This window comes from Physeter macrocephalus, chromosome 5, assembly GCF_002837175.3.
Source record: "Physeter macrocephalus isolate SW-GA chromosome 5, ASM283717v5, whole genome shotgun sequence".
Taxonomy (NCBI): Eukaryota; Metazoa; Chordata; class Mammalia; order Artiodactyla; family Physeteridae; genus Physeter; species Physeter macrocephalus.
Genome location: NC_041218.1, coordinates 93,110,695 through 93,130,725, shown reverse-complemented (window position 1 = coordinate 93,130,725; position 20,031 = coordinate 93,110,695). Strand labels below are relative to the sequence as shown.

The 20,031-nt window shown below is 34.3% G+C and overlaps 2 protein-coding genes and 1 pseudogene across 9 annotated transcripts in view; 2 read left to right on the top strand and 1 right to left on the bottom strand.

Annotated features, from left to right (window-relative positions):
* Window positions 1-20,031, top strand: part of COG5 (component of oligomeric golgi complex 5) — a 288,472-nt gene that overhangs the window by 55,585 nt on the left and 212,856 nt on the right. The window lies entirely within an intron of this gene.
* Window positions 1,550-4,264, top strand: LOC102982298 (syntaxin-11-like; annotated as a pseudogene).
* GPR22 (G protein-coupled receptor 22) lies at window positions 15,306-18,957 on the bottom strand. The gene is made up of 2 exons (XM_007105320.1): window positions 18,887-18,957; window positions 15,306-17,238 (listed from the first exon to the last, which is right to left on the bottom strand). The coding sequence occupies exon 2, from the start codon at window positions 17,211-17,213 to the stop codon at window positions 15,912-15,914; it is 1,302 nt and encodes a 433-aa protein (XP_007105382.1). The 5' UTR covers window positions 17,214-17,238; window positions 18,887-18,957; the 3' UTR covers window positions 15,306-15,911.

Sequence of the window (20,031 nt, the reverse complement as noted above, 5' to 3'; positions counted from 1 at the left end):
GTTCATTCTTGGTCTTTGGGATACTTGTAGGATGTTATTCCAGATCTGGTTATAGGCATGTGATAGAGCCTGGTTATGAGCCATAGTTACTTAACTTCTAACAGAAATAAGAATAATATTTAGCCAGAATCTCTATACAGGAAGAAAAATGTGAACAGGACATTTTTCATAGAATTTCCTAGTAAGGTTAGTAGTTGAAAATCTTGTTTGTTTTTAAACTGTGTTCTGAGAAATTCTGCTTGGTCTTCTCCATAAATACTGAACAGTGGTAATTGCTGGACAGAGGGCGGAGGAGAGAGAGGAGGTATTGTTTGTTTTTTTTAAATAAGGTTTGGGGATACTTAAGAACAGCCATCTAATTGATATGGAGACTTTCTACCTAAAACAAAGTAATGAAATTGATATTCTAGAGTGGGTTAAAATGTAGCAATGAAAATAAAAACTGAAAAGGAGCAGCTGGGAAGACTTGTACTGAGGATAAATGATTTATGAACAAATTTTGTTGAATGGGCACTTGCAGGCTAGTTATTTTATTTTTTTAAAATTTATTTAATTATTTTATTTATTTTTGGCTGCATTGGCTCTTCCTTGCTGTGTGCGTGCTTTCTCTAGTTGCGGTGAGTGGGGGCTACTCTTCATTGCGGTGCGTGGGCTTCTCCTTGCGGTGGCTTCTCTTGTTGCTGATCACGGGCTCTAGGCACGCGGGCTTCAGTAGTTGTGGCTCCCAGGCTCTAGAGTGCAGGCTCAGTAGTTGTGGCGCACGGGCTTCGTTGCTTCACGGCGTGTGGCAACTTCCCGGACCAGGGCTTGAACCCTTGTCCCCTGCATTGGGAGGCGGATTCTTAACCACTGTGCCACCAGGGAAGCCCCAGGCTAGTTATTTTAATATAATAACTAGAACAGCACAGTATTCACAAACTTTTCTTTCATCAAAGTAATATTCACTTTATTAACATTTTAGAGACTTCAAAATGTTGTAAAATTATACCATAAAATAATGTAATTGTTCCTGCTATGTAGTTTGTGATTAAGAGACAGGAGAACATAGGCTTTGAAGCCATCTAGAGCTTGATTTAAATCCCATTTGCATCGCTCCTGCTAACTGTGTGAATATTGACAAGGTAAATTCTCTCTCAGATTTCAAAGGACTGTTGGGTAGATTTAATGAGACAAATTTATAGATTGTTTTCAACCTTGCCTAGCATATAGTAGGTCCCTCCAATATTGCTTTCCTCTTATCCTTCTTTCTTTAGAAATAGAACTAAAGGATGAATTTATATATCTTGAAGGTGACATTGGTTATACATCATCATCTGTGGTCATGTGTTCTCTTATGTGTACAAAAATGACATCTTTTTTCTTAAAAAAAATCACATAATATACATTTCTTGTGTATTTTTTCTGGTAACAAAATACTGAAGTATTACTGTGAAGATTTTCAAGTTAAAGTTGGGCACTGACGTAGAATAAACACATTTAAGTGAAAATCAGGTCTCAAATACTGAGACGAGAAAAAGTACTTTTTTGAGGAACTACAGTAATCAATACATAGTGATTTTTTTTTTTGTAACTACATGACATAATTGAATTGAAAATACATTAAACATAAAATTTCAGAAAAATGATAAAAGCTGTCATTGTTTGCTTTGTGGCAAGTACTGTGCTAAACATTGTATATATTTTATCTCATTGAGGTTTCACAACAGCCTCTGAGGTAGATGTTATCATTTCGCAGTTGGGGAAACAGAGTCTGGATGAGACAAGTAACATTCCTAGGATCACACAGCTAGTAAGAAGAGGACTTCTCTTTGTACTTATTATTTATTTCTTCCACTTGTACTCTGGTGGAGGTGCTAATGAGAACCAAAGTGCTATAAGACAGAAGAATTGTGTGAAGTTGGGACTTTTGTAAATTTTGGGTAGAGGCTGTAACAATATTATTTGTTAGTGGAAGTTGAAGGACTTGCATAGCTTACAAGCAATTAAAAAAATTTTAATGTAATGGTTAAAGTGGTGGGGGGCGGTGGTGGTGGGATGAATTGGGAGATTGGGATTGACATATATACACTAAACATATAAACAGATAACTAATAAGAACCTGCTGTATAAAAAATAAATACAATAAAATTAAAAAAAAAAAAAAAAAGGAAAATAGGGTTTCAAGAAATCAGATGGAGTGGCCTGCTTTCAATACGCAGAGCTAGTGACGCAAGGCCATGTCAGCTCCTACCAAGGATTCCTCCTCACACTGGGATACGTAAGGTAAGGAGCTGTGGACCTGAGAGGAACATCTGTGAGCTTCTCCAAAGTCTTTTCAACAAGATCATCATCCCCAAAGCAGATATCCTCAAGGAAAGACTGTCCATTGAATCTGGTCAGGAAAGAATGCTGGTTGTGGTCCATGAACTCACAGAAGTTATAAACCATCTTTGAGGAAGGAATCAGTCCATCTGAAGAGTGTGTTAAAGGGAAAAATAAGACAAATAAAGACATGGAGCTGCAGCAAGGGGACAAAATGGATTAAGAGGAAAAAGAGAAGAAAACCACATGTCAACCCCAAAGCATAATGAAGGACCGGCTAGTAGAACTTGTGGAGTAACCAAGTGGTATGAACAGCAGTTCCCAGACAAGGAGGATGAATTTGACTCACCCCCTGAGGATATCATGTTCAAGACGGACCACATCCTGCAGTCTTTGTACTGAGATATCCAGGACCTTCAGGATCAAAACCAGCAGCTGACTGCCAACGTGAAGCGGCTGGGAAAGCAGAACACCCGCTTCCTCACGTCCATGCGGCGCCTCAGCAGCATCAAGCACCCCATCAACTCTATTGCCAAGGACATCAAGGCGCAGGGCGAGAGCATCCACTGCAAGCTGAGCGCCATGAAGGCGCTGAGCGAGGACGCCGAGTCGCAGCACGCCGCGCACTCGGCGGTGGCGCGCATCACGTGCGCACAGTACAGCGCTCTCACCCGCCCGTTCCAGGCTGCCATGCACGACTACAACCAGGCCGAGATGAAGCAGTGCGAAAACTGCAAGATCTGCGTCCAGCGCCAGCTGGAGATCATGGGCAAGGACGTATCGGGCGACCGGATCGAGGACATGTTCGAGCGAGGCAAGTGAGACGTGTTCTCAGAGAACCTGCTGGCTGACGTGCAGGGCGCACGGGCGACCCTCAACGAGATCGAGAGCCGCCACCGCGAGATGCTGCGGCTGGAGAGCCGCATCTGCGACCTGCACGACCTCTTCCTGCAGATGGCCATGCTGGTGGAGCAGCAGGCTGACACCCTGGACGTCATCGAGTTCAACGTGCAGAAGACCCTCGACTATACCGGCCAGGCCAAGGTGCAGTGCGCAAGGCTGTGCAGTACAAGAAGAACCCCTGCCTGACCGTCTGCTGCTTCTGCTGCCTCTGCCTCAACTAGCGGGGGGCCCAGGCCGCCACACCCCATCCCCGACCGGAATGGGAGGGGAAGCGCTCTGGGAAAGATTTTGAGGCTGTCTGCACTGGGGTGAGTTGCCCTAATCCCTAGGGACCTGAGTTTTTAGAGAAGGAAAAAACTCGAGGTCCCGTATTCCAGTCCAGCTCGTACTTGGAACGAGAGTTGATCCCACCCGCTGTTTGATCTGTAAGGACAGATGCCTACTGAAGTTTTGTGAGGTCATTATATGGCGCATAACACCCTTGCCTTTTAAAGGAAGCCAAATAAGGAACAGATGTGGTAGCTTACTCTATAATACATGTCCAAGGCATGTTTGTACATGGACCTCGAGGAGGAAGTCAGTTCTGCATCGGCTCACAGTGTGCACTCTTTATCAAGACTTCATTTAACCTATCCTGAAAGTACCTCGGTTGTGTTCATTTTCGAGTGAACTGACCTTGGGAAAAACTGCACATCTTCCATTTCTGATTCTTCATCTGGTTTACACTGTGTGATTCCCGCCTGGATGTATATCTTCTTTCTGCTCACCTCCTCTACTTATTAAAATCACATTTAACACTTTAAAAAAAAAAAAAAGGAAAAACAAGTGCTTGGGAAAGAAGAGAAAAAAATTTTAATGTAGTGGTTCCTCTTCTCCTCCATTGATGCTGCCTGCATTTTTTTCTTTTGAGATATGAGATTGGTTTGGGATTTAAACGAGTTCATTTTGAGCATTCTAAGAAAATAAAAAAAATCTTAGTCTAGGGTTTGTATTTTGCTTCTGATTATTTAAATACATTCTAGAGAACATTTAAGAGCATTAAACAGGCATCATTTAAATAGATGTCATAGTTTTATTTTTAACATTTTGTTGAAGTATAAAAGAGGTGCACAAACTCAAGTATACAGCTTAATGAATTTTTTATAGATTTGATAACCTGGCCTAATTAAAAGTACAAGATAATATCAGAAAACTTATAAAAGGAACATACCAAGGGGTGGAGAAATCACAATTAATATGCTGTGTTTATGGAGTTGCCCAGGGTTTTTAAAATGAAAAATGTTATGTTTCATATATTTAATATTTTAACTTTGGGAAAATATATATAGTTTTGAATGTAGGAGGAAGAAAGGAGAAAAATGCTATCTACTACTACTTTGGTTTAAAATAAACCAAGGAAATTAAATAACTATGATATGTTTTCATCTTTTTAAATTTCTACAAAATATGGCAGAGAAATGAGTATTGTATAAAATATGCTCATAAATGAAAGGTCACATAAAACTGAACAAGACCTGAATATTGACAAAGCAGTCTCAATCTGGACAGTACTTTTGTGAAAAAAAGTCTATTTTAAATACGTCCTAGTGACCAATTAATTTGACTTTCAAAGGCTCAGTTTTACTTGTATAAGTTTCATTTAATAATATGATTTTATACTTATATTTGGTGACTATTAAGTTCCTAAATGTAGCTGAGGAAGGAATTTTCATAAGGCCTGCCATATGCTATATATTTTTATTTTTTCAGAATAATCACTCAATTCTAGTGTTATTTAAAAAATTAAGTACTACTGTCATACTACTATCAGCGGTTTAATAGAATAATTTTTTAATTTGTAAAATTATAATATATGTTAATTGTGCAAACTAGAAAGTTCAGGCATGTATTAATTGCTGAAAACTAGAACATGTAGGTAGTTATCACCTATGGATTTATTTTGGGAAATCTCTCAACTGTTTCCTTGTACATTACTATATCTATTGTACATATTCTTTTGCACTTAATATTACATTATGGACATTCTTCCATGTTAATAAACATAAATCTATATCACTGTAATGGCTGGGTAATATTCAGGTAAAAACTTTCCAGTAATTTATGTAACTAGTCTACTGTTATTAACTATTTTGGTCATTTGAATATTATTTACTAGTATAACTGTCCTTTTATGACCATGCTTGCAGATACATTTTTGTACAATTATTCCATTGTTTTCTTAGGATAAATTTAAGAAGTTGAATTTCCTGGTCAGAGGTTATGTTTAATGTTTTGCTTAATATTTCAAAATGAAATTTCTTTCTTGTACTAATGTGAGAGAGTATACCTACAACTTTGTCATAATTAATAAACATTAGCATTTAAAAATTGCCAGGTCACATATGTGAAAAACAGTATATTAACTTGTTTTTTAACTTACTCTAATTTGCATTTTGTTTTTGCTGTGGTGTGTGTCATTTGTTTTTCATTGGTGAGTTACTTGTTCTTGGCCCATTTTCCTATGGCTGTATTGGTTGGTAGGTATGTATTCTTTATACAATAGAGGTAAATTTGCTCTGCTTTATAGACTGTAAGTATAATTCTCAGTTCATTTTATCTTATTCTTTGATTTTTTTAGTATAATTTTTACAGTTTTATAGTTACACCTGTTACTGGCCATCAGCCAGTCTTAGTCCTCAGTCAGAGTTTATTTCAAGTGCCATTTCCTTTCAGCAGCTTTTCCAGGGACATGTGCTCCATTGCTCTTCGTTTGTACTCTTGTTGTAGTTATATTTTGCCCTGTGATATTGATGTTGACATATTTGTCTTATCGCCGCCACTTTTGTACGTGCCTACAGCCCAAACCTTTTATGAAGGTTTGGGCAAGTGAGGGCTAAGTGCTATTACAATGAGCCTTATAAAAGTGCTTTTATGATTTAAAAAAAATGCTTACAAGGTAACAGACTTATTTATGTTGGTAACTAGGATTTTATGGTTATTGCTGCTTGCCAATTTTGTCTGGGCATTTTGTGATCTGCCTACTAGATCCCGCGACATATGTTACTCAGTAAGATTTTAGAAACATTTACGTATTTTGAGAAGTTAGTTGTGTTGTAGAACCAGTAAGTGTATTTATTAATATAAATGGTAGTGATATCTTATTTCTTGTATTTAACAACAGTGATAAAATATTTATATGGTGTCTTTTATCATGTAGTTGAAAGCACAGTTTTTTTTTTTTTTTTTTTTAGCTCATTGTATCTGTTCAAACTGTGTCTTTGAACCATTGATAGGTAGAAGATGTTTTAATGAGGACTAGAAATTTAGGGCAAAGTAGATTTATCTTAAAATTAGTTGATGACAATTCAGTTCTTTAACTTGTCATTTTGGAATTTACTACCAGCCATCGCTGTCAAGGGTGGAGTGTAATCCTCCTGATGTTAGTCTTTGCCTCAGCTCAGGTGGCTCTTCAGGTTTAGGGTTTTGCAATTAACCATTTCTCTGCCAATGAGTTTTTCTAGAATTTCGTTGAGAAAGTATTTATGGAAGATGTTTCTGAATGCTAATCACTCTATCCATTTCTGTTAATTAGTAATCTCTGAAAGTTGGGGAGTGAGGAGGATGAGAGGAATAAGTACATCAGAATTACCTGGGTGCCTTTTTGTTTTGTTTTTAAGAACATCTGTCTTCTTGTCATTTGGAAGTGCCATTTCTCTCTTCCAACCAGTCTGATCAGCCCTGTAGATGTGTACCAAATGGTTGAGATCCACTGCTTTAGTATTCTAGAATCTATCCTAGGATTAAATCAGAATTGCAGAGGGTTTTATACCTGGACAATGTTATATTATTCATTCCCATATAATTCTTTTTACTGAATTTTCTTTTAGTTTGATGCCATTATTGTACATTGAGGAAAATTATAACCATCAGCCTTAAGAAACTTCTTGTTGCCTTTTCTGTAAGGTTGTTGTGGCCATTTTTGTATTTTGAAGGACCTAAGAAACAACCATATGAGACTTTGGTTGTCTTTAAAGTTGTTGTAGAAACCTCATTTACACATTACATACCTTCTGAGATGATCCATGAAAGACAGTGCTTTCTGGTCTCGGTATTAAGAATAGTTGGTACTTTTGAACAGCTAGAGGATTTTTATTTTAGCAATGCTGAGTTGTGTAATCAGCCTCTTTTCTCTCTTTATCTGACTTAATGGAAAGCACAGGGAACAATTTTTTTTTTTTCTTTCTTTTTTTCTTCTTTTTTTGCGGTACGCGGGCCTCTCACTGTTGTGGCCTCTCCCGTTGCGGAGCACAGGCTCTGGACGCGCAGGCTCAGTGGCCATGGCTCACGGGCCCAGCCGCTCCGCGGCATGTGGGATCTTCCCGGACCGGGGCACGAACCCTTGTCCCCTGCATCGGCAGGTGGACTCTCAACCACTGCGCCACCAGGGAAGCCCACAGGGAACAATTTTTGACTCACCTCTTGTAAGAATGCAAGATAATGCTACATGTTTTGCATTTTTATTTCAAACCAGGATTAATTTAACTTTTCTCATTCTTTTCATTGTTTGCTCTGATTTTATTCTATTTATTTTCTGATTTAATTTAATTGTATCTAAAATTGGATGCTTTTAAAAGTTGTCTTATATTTTTCTTAGAATAAGGAAGGCTATAAATAAATTATGTATACTATTTACCAAGTTTGCTTTCCTACTTTCTTCCTAGCACTAAGAATAATTTTTGTTTTAGGGACTTCTCTGGCAGTCCAGTGGTTAAGACTCCGCGCTTCCACTGCAGGGGGCGCGGGTTCGATCCCCGGTTGGGGAACTAAGATGCCGCATGCCGTGTGGTGTGGTTAAAAAAAATAATAATAATTTTAAAAAAGAAAAGTTTTTGTTTTAGTTTTCGACGACATGCTCTTGTGAGGATCTTTTTGAATTTGTAGATGTTTGCTCCAGAGAAAAAGCATGCATACAGATACACATTAAATTTTGCACACAATTTCAGGGGATTTATGAGACTCCAGGAAGCCCTATACCAAAGTCACTGTTTATCTGAAGTGTATTTTTTGGCATATGTTTTTCTGTAAGGTGGCTATATTCAATCACCTAAACTGTTTTCTTTATATATTTAAATTGTATTCACTAGTAGCCCATTTTCAATCATACTGACTCACTCTATGGTTCTTTTGGTTCTATGATTCAGTGAAAATGCTAAAAAGCAAAAGAATTACTACAACAGAAGATAATATCAATGTTGTTGGAAAGAATTCTTAGTGAAAGGGTTAATAAGAAACGTTCCCAGAGTAGTGCTTCTGTAATACCATTTGAAGTATTTAAGTAACACTGAATACCAGTGTTACTTAAACTGTTATAAAACAGAATAGGAAATTAAAGTTGTCATAAATTACCAAAGAGTAGCTGAATATTTCCTAAATTGTGTTGATGGCACAAACAAAGGAAATTACAATAATAAAGGAAAAATATTTGACTCAAACCATCTACCTAACTTGAGTGACATCTGTTCAAAAGAAACACAAAATAGAGTTTTTTAGTATTTTCCCTGTGAACTTATTTTAGAAGTAATAAGTTTTGTATTGAAATGAGCAAAAATATGCAAATATAGTGCTTACCTTCTGGTCAGAATAAGATAACATTATGACAAACAGTAGTTGTGCAGTTTATAATTAACAGAGTATTTTGGCTGAATGAAGTGAAAGTAGCACTTTATAGTGTCATCTTCTTTATGTTTAGTACTATTTTATCTTCTGAGTGTATGATTTTTAAAGGAAACTTTTGCCTAGGTAACTTCTTTTTAGAAAATAGAATTTTATTTCTTAAGGAAACAGATGTCCTGCTGAACTATATAGTATATATGGTTCAATTAAAATTTTATTAGTTAAAATGAAGTAAGCTTAAAATTTTTTTCCTTAAGAAGGCACTGTGGCCTGAATTGAGTTCAGAGCTGCTTCTGTATCTTTTCATTTATTAGTTACTTGAATGTCTGTCACTTTGATACACAGTCTGTCTTCTGGTATATAAAGTAATGGTTCTTAAGCTTTAGCACACAAATCACCTGAGGGTACTTATTAAAACTTATTGTTCAGGGCTGCAGCCATAGCGGTCTGACTCCTTACGTAAAGGTGGGGTCCAGAAACTGCAGTTTCCAAACAGACACCATAGAGATTCTGATGTAGGTGGGCTGTAGTTTGAGGAACTCTCTCCTAAACAAGGTTCCGTAGGGTCAGAAGTTTAAAAATTATTCCTTTCAATTTCACAAATATTTACTCATCCATTAGCATTTATCAGTCACTTTTTTGGGGAAGCATTATGAAAGGTGACATTAGTATTACAGACCATTATTTTATTGTGTGTATTAAAGACAGTTTTATAAATTTAGGTAGCTACAGTTTGCTAGCATTTTGTTGCTTGTAAGAAGTGATACTTGGAAAAAATTCAATAGCAAAAGAAAGACTGCAGCTTTTTTTTTTAAAATAAGATATCGGGGGTAGGAGTTTATTAATTAATTTATTTATTTTTGCTGTGTTGGGTCTTCGTTTCTGTGCGAGGGCTTTCTCTAGTTGTGGCAAGCGGGGGCCACTCACTATCGCGGCCTCTCTTGTTGCAGAGCACAGGCTCCAGACGCGCAGGCTCAGCAGTTGTGGCTCACGGGCCTAGTTGCTCCGCGGCATGTGGGATCCTCCCAGACTAGGGCTCGAACCCGTGTCCCCTGCATTAGCAGGCAGATTCTCAACCACTGTGCCACCAGGGAAGCCCAAGACTGCAGCTTTTTAAGAATTGGGAAGAAAATTGTTTAAGTGTAGATTATGTAGTTTGATTTTTTACATTTCGGCCTGTTCTGAGTGAGGCATTAACAGTATTAGAGTGAAATACATATCTTAGGTTCTTCTCTACACAATCAGTATTCCACATACCGTATGACATATGGGATTGTGTATAATATTAAAGGCTGCTGTGTATATATATCAGTCCCATATGTATTTCTCATTCCTACGGTCTGTGTCTCATATGGCCAGAACTCTCATTGTTAGCATTAACATTAAAATTTTTTATGTTAAATTAAAAATTTTTCATTTTGCATCCCTTATTATATGTCCAAAACTGTCTGAGTGGAAAGTGATTCCTCATAACGTTATTATCTTCTCTTGCTCCTTTTTCTTTTCTTCCTGAAAAATGGGTGGATGTGTTTTGGTAGTCTGTCTTGCTTAATGTCTCTCAGAAATATGACATAATTGCTTTCTTGGAAGCAGGGTGAGGAAAATGACCTCAATCCTAGACAGACTCAGCTCTTCTTTTTTATTTTACTTGAGGCTTCATGGTTTGATAATGGTATGGAGTTGATATCGGTGGCCCTGATAGGAACGACAGTGCTTTTTACCACTTGCTGGTGGAAGTGCAAAGCTGTCATGCTTGAAAACCATGGATACAACTTATAGAGGTCTGTAAAAAAAAAAAAAAAAACACAAAAGTGTGAATAGAAGGGTAGAGATACTTAGGGTTATTTTCACACCTTATTTTATCATGAGCTGGGGAGAAATATTACTGTGTTAAATTTGCTCATCTCTTTTTCTCTCATAAAAATGAGTATTCTTTCGAAGGTGATAGCTTTCATATTAACGATAAACCCAATTTTCCTTTTGTTTCTACATCTCAGTACTACTTTGTTCCAGATGTTTGTGAATTGTTATAATAATCTTTCATTCTACTTCTTATGATGTAATATATGTTATCATATTACTAATCTGTCCAGTCTATCTGTTGTCTGGGTTTTATTTTAATCCTTTCATTGTTTGGAATGCTTTTTAGCAAAAGTCTTCAAATTAGCTTTCTTTTGTAAACTCTAACCCACAGTTCTGTGTTCTCTTTGTATTTCTCTAAGAGTTGAGCATCTGAGTATTTTAGATCGTTTTCCTGCCTTATCTGGGTTTAATTATCTCCTTATATTTCTTGTTTATATTGTGATCTGAGCTTCTCTCTTCCCTAAGATTTATTATTAGTCATCTCACGTTTAGCTTTCTTTGACTTCACCCCAGTCCCATAGGGGTCTCACACAGGTGTCTGTCTCTGAGATGTAAAGAAAATAGGTGTCAAAAGTTTTCTCTAGTTTTTATATTTCTTACTGAGTGGAAAGGAAGAAAAGAAATAGATTATTTTATGGTTTTTCCCTTGCTTTTAACTTCCATTTAGAAAAAGAACCTGCTTCACAGTTTGCTAAGTTACCTTTCTTACCTTCTTGAAGTGTAGCTTGAAGCTATTTAATTATAATAGAAAAAGGTTTAAGTATTTGATATTTTATCAATATTATTTTTTAGAAACTTTGCTTATATGATTTTTTAATTTTAAAAAATTATTCTTATGCAGCCATTAACAAAGAATGAAGGTGATATGTATATAATGAGTTGGATGGATATTTATAATAAATTATTAGGAAAGAAGCAAAGGATCATATTTATATTTTTTGCTTTGTATACCTTGGAATTTTGCCATTGTTTATAGTTTTTTATAATTGCAAAATTACCAAAGAAGAAAATAATGCGTTTAATGGAAAAACTGAATAAACCAATATGTGAAATATAAAGTACATAATTTAAAACATCAAATAGGAGTTTTCATTTTGAATATTTGTAATAACTAGAACATTCTTGAATAATGTTGTTTATTTTACTTAATTGAATTTTCTGCTTTGCCAGAAATTCTTTTTGTTTTTGCGCTTGTTAACCCATGTACTTTATTCAGAGCATAATTTAAAAAGTTCTTAGATCATTGAGGAAATCTAATTTCTTGTGGTCTTTTTATGGCCATCATTTTTAATTCTTCACTCTTATAACAGTTGGCTTTCTAGTCAGTTGGATACCCTATTGATTCTGCATTGATGTTGCCTCTCACATCTGTATGCTCCTTTGTAGAGCTACTGCCAGCACTTGTTGCCAGGCCTTTCATTACCTGTCATGGTGATGGCAGTAGCTTCCTATCCTCTGTGTTTTCTTTGCTTTCTCAGCTTCCCATTTCTGTGTCTTACTCAATCAACTCTTTTCTACATATTGCTGTGTTTTTTTTTTTTTTTTTTTTTTTTTTTTTTTTTCCGTAGCTCATTTCTTATTGAGTTATTCCCCTGCTCAGATTTCTCTGCTGGCATTTAAGGCCTCTGTCTTTTGGTTCTAATTTAACTTACCAAATCAACTTCTCCCTACTGTTTTATTTTTCTTCTAAAGAGAACAATTTACTTTTTCCAGGATATGCTTTAGTAGCTTTCCTCGACAGTGCTTTTGTTTATATTGTTCTTAAATCCAACATAATTCTTTTCTTATTAAGTTTGTTAAGAACTTTATTCTTTTAAACTTACATTTTCCACATTCTGCTTTTTTCATAGGTATTACCATACTTTTCACTACCTCGATTCTAGATTTTAAGCTCTGAGGGTAATATATACGTTTCTGCCGTATAAGTATCAGCCACAATGCCTTCTACCTTGTAAAGATTCAAATGTTAATTGAATTACAAAGCTCACTGAAATGTACAATCATAAAATATTATAAAACCAAAAGTTTTATTGACTTTGGAAAGTAGTCTTGAAATTACTATGTTGAATAAAGCTCTACGAATAAGCACTTCCTTTCTTATACTTTTAGGTTTTTACGTTTAAGTCTAATCTCAGTGAAGTGAGGAGTTTGATTTTTTAATGTCCAGAGAGCTGAGATTTTGCTATAATTTTATTTGGGGGATTAAAAATAGACCATATACCTAAAAATTGACTTATTATGGGGGAGAAGTATAGAATTATTCAATGCTATGAATGGCATTTTTAAATAAAGCATCATTGTAAATAATTCATTTTTAATATGTCTGAACATCAGTTGGGTACTAGTTGGTAGAATAACAATGACCTGAAATGAGGAGACAAAAGAGAAAACAACAGTTCCATATCTTGTTGAGCTCATCTTTGGTTAGTTTTTAAAAGAATAGTTCTTATTTCAGTAGTTTTCAAGAAATAACCCAGTTAGCTATATAGAAATTGATATTATTTGTGGCATATGGATAGAAAAATATGATTTTAAGAAGATCCCATATTGAATGTATTGTTACCTCTATTGCTTTTGCATTAAAAATTTCATTCTAACATGAAAAATTAGCATTAATGCTTTTTTGGTAAAATTATTTGAAATAAAGTAAAGAATTTATGCAATGTGTTAAGGGCCATCATAAGAAAAATAAAAATATTTCACCTTTTCATTGAACAACATTTAAATAAAAAGTTATCTAAGCTTCTCATTCTCTCCTTTAAGCTGAGATCAGTAATTGCAAACATATTTGTGACTTGTTTTTAAAAGCTGAGCTTTTAACATAAATGTTATTTTGGTTTACTTATTATTTAACACTGAAAAGCTACTAGAGGTTATCTGGTAAATATGAATATTCTTTGTTGTAAACCAGTGGGTGCACTTTTGTATGTCTGAAAGATCATTACAGGTGGGCAGAAATGCTTGTTAAATAGTTCCAGTGTCAAGTGTAGAAGTAGTAACAGCTTAGAGGGCAACATTATAATATTTGCTATTTATTTTTTATTTTGTTAGATTTCTTATTACAGAGAACAAGAGGGCATGAACGCAGTTTAGGCAGATTTATTAGAAAAATGTTTTTAAACTGAGTTCTTTGACATGTTTATAGACTTGAAGATGAAAAATATTTAGAACACAAAGGGTTTTTCTTAACATGAAGACTTTTCTAAAAAGTCTTATTTTTATTAAGATTATAAAGCTAAATATTAAAATATTTATGCTCAGAAATCCAAGTACAAAATTATTTAAAAATTTTTAAATGAATATATTAGGAGATATTCTGTGCTAAATATATTTGTCGAATGAAAATTTTCTTAATGTCTTTATGCAATCCTAATTTCTCTTTAAGTTTTCAAAAAATAACTCTTAGTTGTTTATGCTACATTTTGTCAAATTGAAGCATTTCTTTAATTCCATAAAAGAATACAAAGTAAGGCAGGAGGAAACCGCTTCTTTGCCAAGATTTGACATTATGTCAACATAACATTATTATCAGAAATATATCACTATTAAATTTGTCATGTAAACCTCAATGAATTCCTGCTATTTCATGGTGCTCATTTCCCCAAGGGATAAGGTATTCAGTAAACTAAATTGGATGAATTTCATTTATTTACATAAAAGTGGTATATTATTGAGTTGGTTGTTTTCTTCACAGTCCAACATTTAATTTTTAATTATAGAAGACCACCTAGTGAAAACATGTTTCTTTCAATGAGAGATTATTATTGAATTGTTTGACATAAAAATTTTTTATTTAAAAATGAGTTGCTACTTGATTTAGTGAATACAGTATGAAAAAACAGAATAAAGAATTGTCCGGTTAACCAATTACAAGGGAGCAAGTATTTGCCTACTTTAAATAACTTATTGCTGTTTTTCAGGTACAGTGATAATTAGCACTCATCGATAGATTATTAGATTATAACAATTGGAAAATACTTGTGTGATATGAGATTCTCAAACCTGATATCTATAGTTAGGATTAGTAATTTCACAGTTTTCTAACATAAATTGGGGATTGGAGGCAAAATGCTTTAAATTTAATTAAGTGGTGTAGAGTAAAAAAATTCACAAGATTTATTGCCACTTTAGTGATTTTGAGAGTTGAAAAGGACTACTATATTTGGAAACACTTGGGAGCTCTGATAGTGTAGGAACATTGTGTAAATTGTATTACTCTAAAGTTGCTGTGTTTCTAAAATTAGAAATAGTTGGCTTTTCTATAATGACATAAAGTCTTTTTTTTTTTTTCCTTTCTTGTATTCAGATTTTAGTAGTTACCTTCTGTTATACAAAAAGGCTGACTTGAATAAAGTTAGGATGTCTGTTTATTTTAATGCACTGGTTTTTGCCAGTATACTGTATTAATCCAGAAGGAAGGAGGAAAGAAGCCTTAGTTTTCTTCCTTCCTTTTAGTCAGTTCATTTGTATATTATAGGCATAGTGCCCTTGATCTTAGAAAATCAGTCTCTTTTTCATAATAAACTTGAATTTCAAAATTTTCCCTATCTTGATTTGCATATACATGGTTGTTTGTTTTTTGCTTCTTGAATTTTAAAATCCTGATAAATCCTACAATTTCCTACATTCCAAAAAGGATAAAGTTTCATATATAGTTCATTATTTTTGATGCATCAAACATTATAGCAAGTAGACTATGCTAGAAAACATAATATAGTGGTATAGAAAATCCTGGGTCTTTTTGGTTGCTTAGAGCCCATAATTTTGGTTTTTATGTTAAAATGCTATTCCAGTTGTTAACATATAAATATATCTATAGTTTGTGGCTTAGAAACAATACACTTTATAAAAAAAAAAAAGCAAGGATACCTGTGTCAGTTATATTTTAAAGTTATACAGTGTTTTAAGGCTATGTATTTATTCTTTAGAAAATATGACTTACATAAATATCTTCTGATGGACATAATATTGACAAAATATACACATGATATTACCTTAACAAACTGCCATGCAACAAATACATTAAGTAATGAAGAAATTGAATATATATGACCTAATCTAATCTTGACATTTACATTGAAAATTTACAACATAACCAGTACTTAAAATGTTTTTCTTATATTTGGCAGTAATTTTTTACAATTTAACTTTAAAACTTCTGAATGTGGGTTTGGTGAAACTTAGCCTTTTCCCTAGTCTGTGACAACCTGAGGTACTAAACATTTTTCTCTTATTTCACTATCTTCAAAGGTAATTTTTTTGTTTCTTTTAGGATCTATCCAAGAGTTGTGTATTACAGCATTATTAGGCATGGGATCAGCTTCTACTATGGAAACAACTCGCTTTTTCATTTTACTTTTCAAGACCTTTTGAAATTTTTGTCTAGTAAATGCATATAATAGAGGATGAAATATAGTTGTTCCATAACCCATGACTAGAAAACACAACCTTAATTTTACTAAAAGGTCACTTGGGCCTAAACATAAAATGGTGGTATTTAAAACAGAAATTGGTGTCCAGCAGAGAAGAAATGTAGAAATAATCAATAAAGACATTTTGAAGACTCTCTTTTGCCTTTCTCGTCGTTCACGGTGTCGTTTCATAGCTCGCCGGAGGGCAATTATTACAGAAACTGAAGTTCTAACACCAAAGACTACATTTCTCCCACCACTGCTTTGTGACATGTCTGTAGTCTCGTGTTGTGTGGTTAGAGAAATCGTCTTTTTCTTTCTTGCTTTCTTCTTCTGCCCTGTTGAGAATCTTGTGCCTATTCGAATATTGAGAGCCTGAAGTATTTTGGTGTATGTGATTAACATTACTATGACAGTGAAAAAGAATATTGGGATCTGTACTAGCAGGTGATAATACATTCCCAGTTCAGTGTAGTATTCATTCGTACTGACACACAAAAGTGTCTTGTTTTCCCATGTATTTCCACTTTGAAGGCTGAAAAAATTTACCTCAATAAAGGGAATCAGGAAGGAGAAAAATGAAAAAATCCAAATGGATATCATTAGCATTACAGCTCTGCCCATTGTCAGAATTCGGTTTGCAGGCTTTACAGAGATGTCATATCTGTCCAAAGTGATAGCAAAAACGTTGATTGCTGTTGAGACACTTGTAAAAGATACACAGGCCTCATGGAAACAGCAGATGAGAGCAGTGTTACTCTCCAGTGAAAGCAGAAGGATAACTATAGTCAGAGGAATACATCCCACACAAATGATTACATCAAGTACATGAAGATTCATCGTAATAATGTTACTGACAGAGTTGATTAAGTTGGATTTCATGCAGTAAAGTACCAGTACGGTGAGGTTGCTGCCAAGTCCCAACACAATTTCTAACATAAGAAATCCGGTGAGAGACACTTGAAAGCTTAATGGATATGATAGTGGTTGGTACATATTGGTGTTGATGTCATCAATGTCATCTCGCACTGTAATGTTAGATTCAGACTGCATGTTGATTTCCAGAATGGGAGAAAAACACATTCTTTTGGAGCAGTTGGTTTTTTCCCTAGAAAGTGAAATAGAATAAACTATTTGATATTTGGCAATTTAAATGACGTACAAAACCTGTGTTCTTTGTAAAAAAATTTTTTTATTGTGTACTTAGTTTAATTTTTAAATTTATAAACTATTAATGGAAAATGTAGAATTAGGAAACATCAAGGTTTGCATTGTTTTGATGTAAAAGGAAATTGGGTTCCCCATTTGAAGAACTAACTGTACTGGGGATTGCTCCTATATAGTTCACAATTGTTTAATAAACTAAAAAGGTTTTCCTTATTTGGGTTTTTCAGGGTTATTATTTGAGATACAATATATTTTTGTATAATAAAACTACCCAGTATGCAAAACTAATTTTAGCCCAGTGTTTCAAGATTTCATTTTAAACTGTTGTGAGTAGGTGGAAAATAAATGCTATTTTAACATGTTGTGGCACAATTAGTGTAGGTGTAATTATTCCCATGAGATTTCAAATGAACAGGACAAATGTTCACTTAAAATGACAAATGGCACAGAGCACTAGTTTGTTTTAAATCACTTTGTCCGTGTTCTTGATTGAAATTCATGTTCAGCAGTCAGCAGTGTGTTTGGGGATATCTGGAGTTATTTCCCACTGAAGTAGGCAAATGATAAATATTTCATATTTCACTTTCAGTGGAAGTGCTCACTGAACTTTATAACAATCAAACTTACAAAAATTGGATAAAAAGGACATTATTTTGAAGTAAAACACCACAGACCTTAGTAAAAGAGCACTAATCACTCTTATGAATGAATGATTTATTTTGTGACCACACCCTTTCATATCTTGTAGAAGGAGAAAATTGAAATTTAATATCATATTAAGAAATAGCCATTTTTAAGGTGGTTTAAAAGAATGCATCCGTTGATTTTATTAAACAGAATTTTTAAAGCAAAAAATGAAATTTTAGGGAAAAGGAGTATCTGAAGCCCATTTTCTGAGGAATCTATTAAAGTTACGCATTTCCTGTGAAACCTTTTGTGTAAATCACCCAGTGTCTATCATTTTGAGGAAAATTAAAAGAAAAAAACCAAACTCTTGCTAATTCATGCATGTCTATGTTTTAATATATAGAAGTTTAGAGTAATTTATAAAAATAATGTCTGATTTGCTGGGCTAAAATGTCAGTAATTAGTGTATTTAGTTAAAATATAAAATCATACAACCAACTATATTTCACATTTCAAGTACAGCATTTTGCCTGCAAAATCATAACAAATTGTAAAAGCTAATAATTTTCAGAACTCATGTTAGCCTTTCACTTGATGTAACCTTTGACAAGTTTTAGAATATAGTTTTATTTATGCATATTTTTTTAAAGGTAGTGTTTCAGAAACACAAATGCTAACATTATTCATTTCTTTTGAGCTTACTAAAGGCATATATTTGAGTAAGTGAAGGTCTTAGCCAGCATTGAAATCCTATAAAAATGGAAAAGTTTAAAGTGTGCCAAATTTCCTGAACTGACAGATTAAACATCAGGTCTTTGTCACATCAGTTAGATTTAGAATTAAATGAAGCAGAAGTGTCAATTTAGATGATAATTAAGCAAAATGCATCTACTGTAGAGCAAGATTCTTTTCTCTTGTAAATGTTAAACAGTGTCGTGGGGTGCATGCATCTTCTGACCTACCTGTTTGCTGTTGCCTTATGGGCCTTTTGGCTCACTACAGCAGTTTTTCACAATATGATACATGATGTCATTAACAGATTTGTACATGAATTTTTACCTGACAACAGTGAAGTAGCTGTGTTTTATTTCATGTCTTGTAGGAATTCTTTCATTTTTCTCTCCAATACTTCAACTGCATGAATTGTGAGATTTAGTTGGCTGATGAATTTCTAAAGACCAGTACAAAATACTTGTGTTTGTTTTGCCTTAAAAAGTCACGACCGAGAGAAACTTCCTCAAATGATAGGAATTGTTTCCCTTTGAGAGAATATGTGATGATGTCTCTTTATTTTCCAGAACATGTGAAAACAAAAGAAACATAAGGTTTCTAGCTTCTAAAATGTACTTAGACATCCTTTTGTTACCAATGTAAATCTGTTTCTATAGCAGTCCTCATTATATTGAAATGATTTCTTGGTCACATAACTTGGTTATAAGTCCAGTCCATGTTCTCTTGATAAAAACCATCTGCTATTTAATTTGGTTTGTTTGCATTAGAAGAGGATACATAATTGGTCATAAAACTCAGATGGAAAAATCCTTTAGTAATATCAATTGATACGAATATCTGAATATTTAGTGCAGAAAAATACTTGCTAAAGCTTCATTTAGCTTGCTGGTAATGTATGTCATTCTCTTGGCAATCCATGTTTCATTGTTTCTTCAAGAATCGGTGGCTCCACAATTTTGGTATGTTAAAGTATAAACTCCCCCTTTAAAAATGCTCACCATTTTGTTTGCAGGCTTTTACAGTTATATTTTTATTTTGTGGCTGTTTTATATAGCATCTTCTTAGGATGGTTACTGTTGATGTGTTATATCCCAGCAGTAATGTAGACCTGTATTCTCTGGTTTTAACTCCTTAATGTCTTAAAATCATTGCTGCAAGAATATCCTGCAGTTTGTGGTTCAGACAGCTAGAGAGGTGATGGGTCAGATGCATTCTTCATATTGTCAGTTGTAAATACTGAATTAGCTGCTTTGGGCCCTTGTGAAAAAGAAAAAAAAATGGTTAAGGAATAGGGTTCCTAATAATTTCCTATTAATTGAAAGTTACTTTAGTTGTGTTTATTTAACACCATACACAGTATTTGTTATCAAAGTAA

What these genes read in the sequence shown, in the direction of transcription:
- GPR22 (XM_007105320.1), bottom strand. Translation starts at nt 17,213, where the DNA reads ATGTGTTTTTCTCCCATTCTGGAAATCAACATGCAGTCTGAATCTAAC.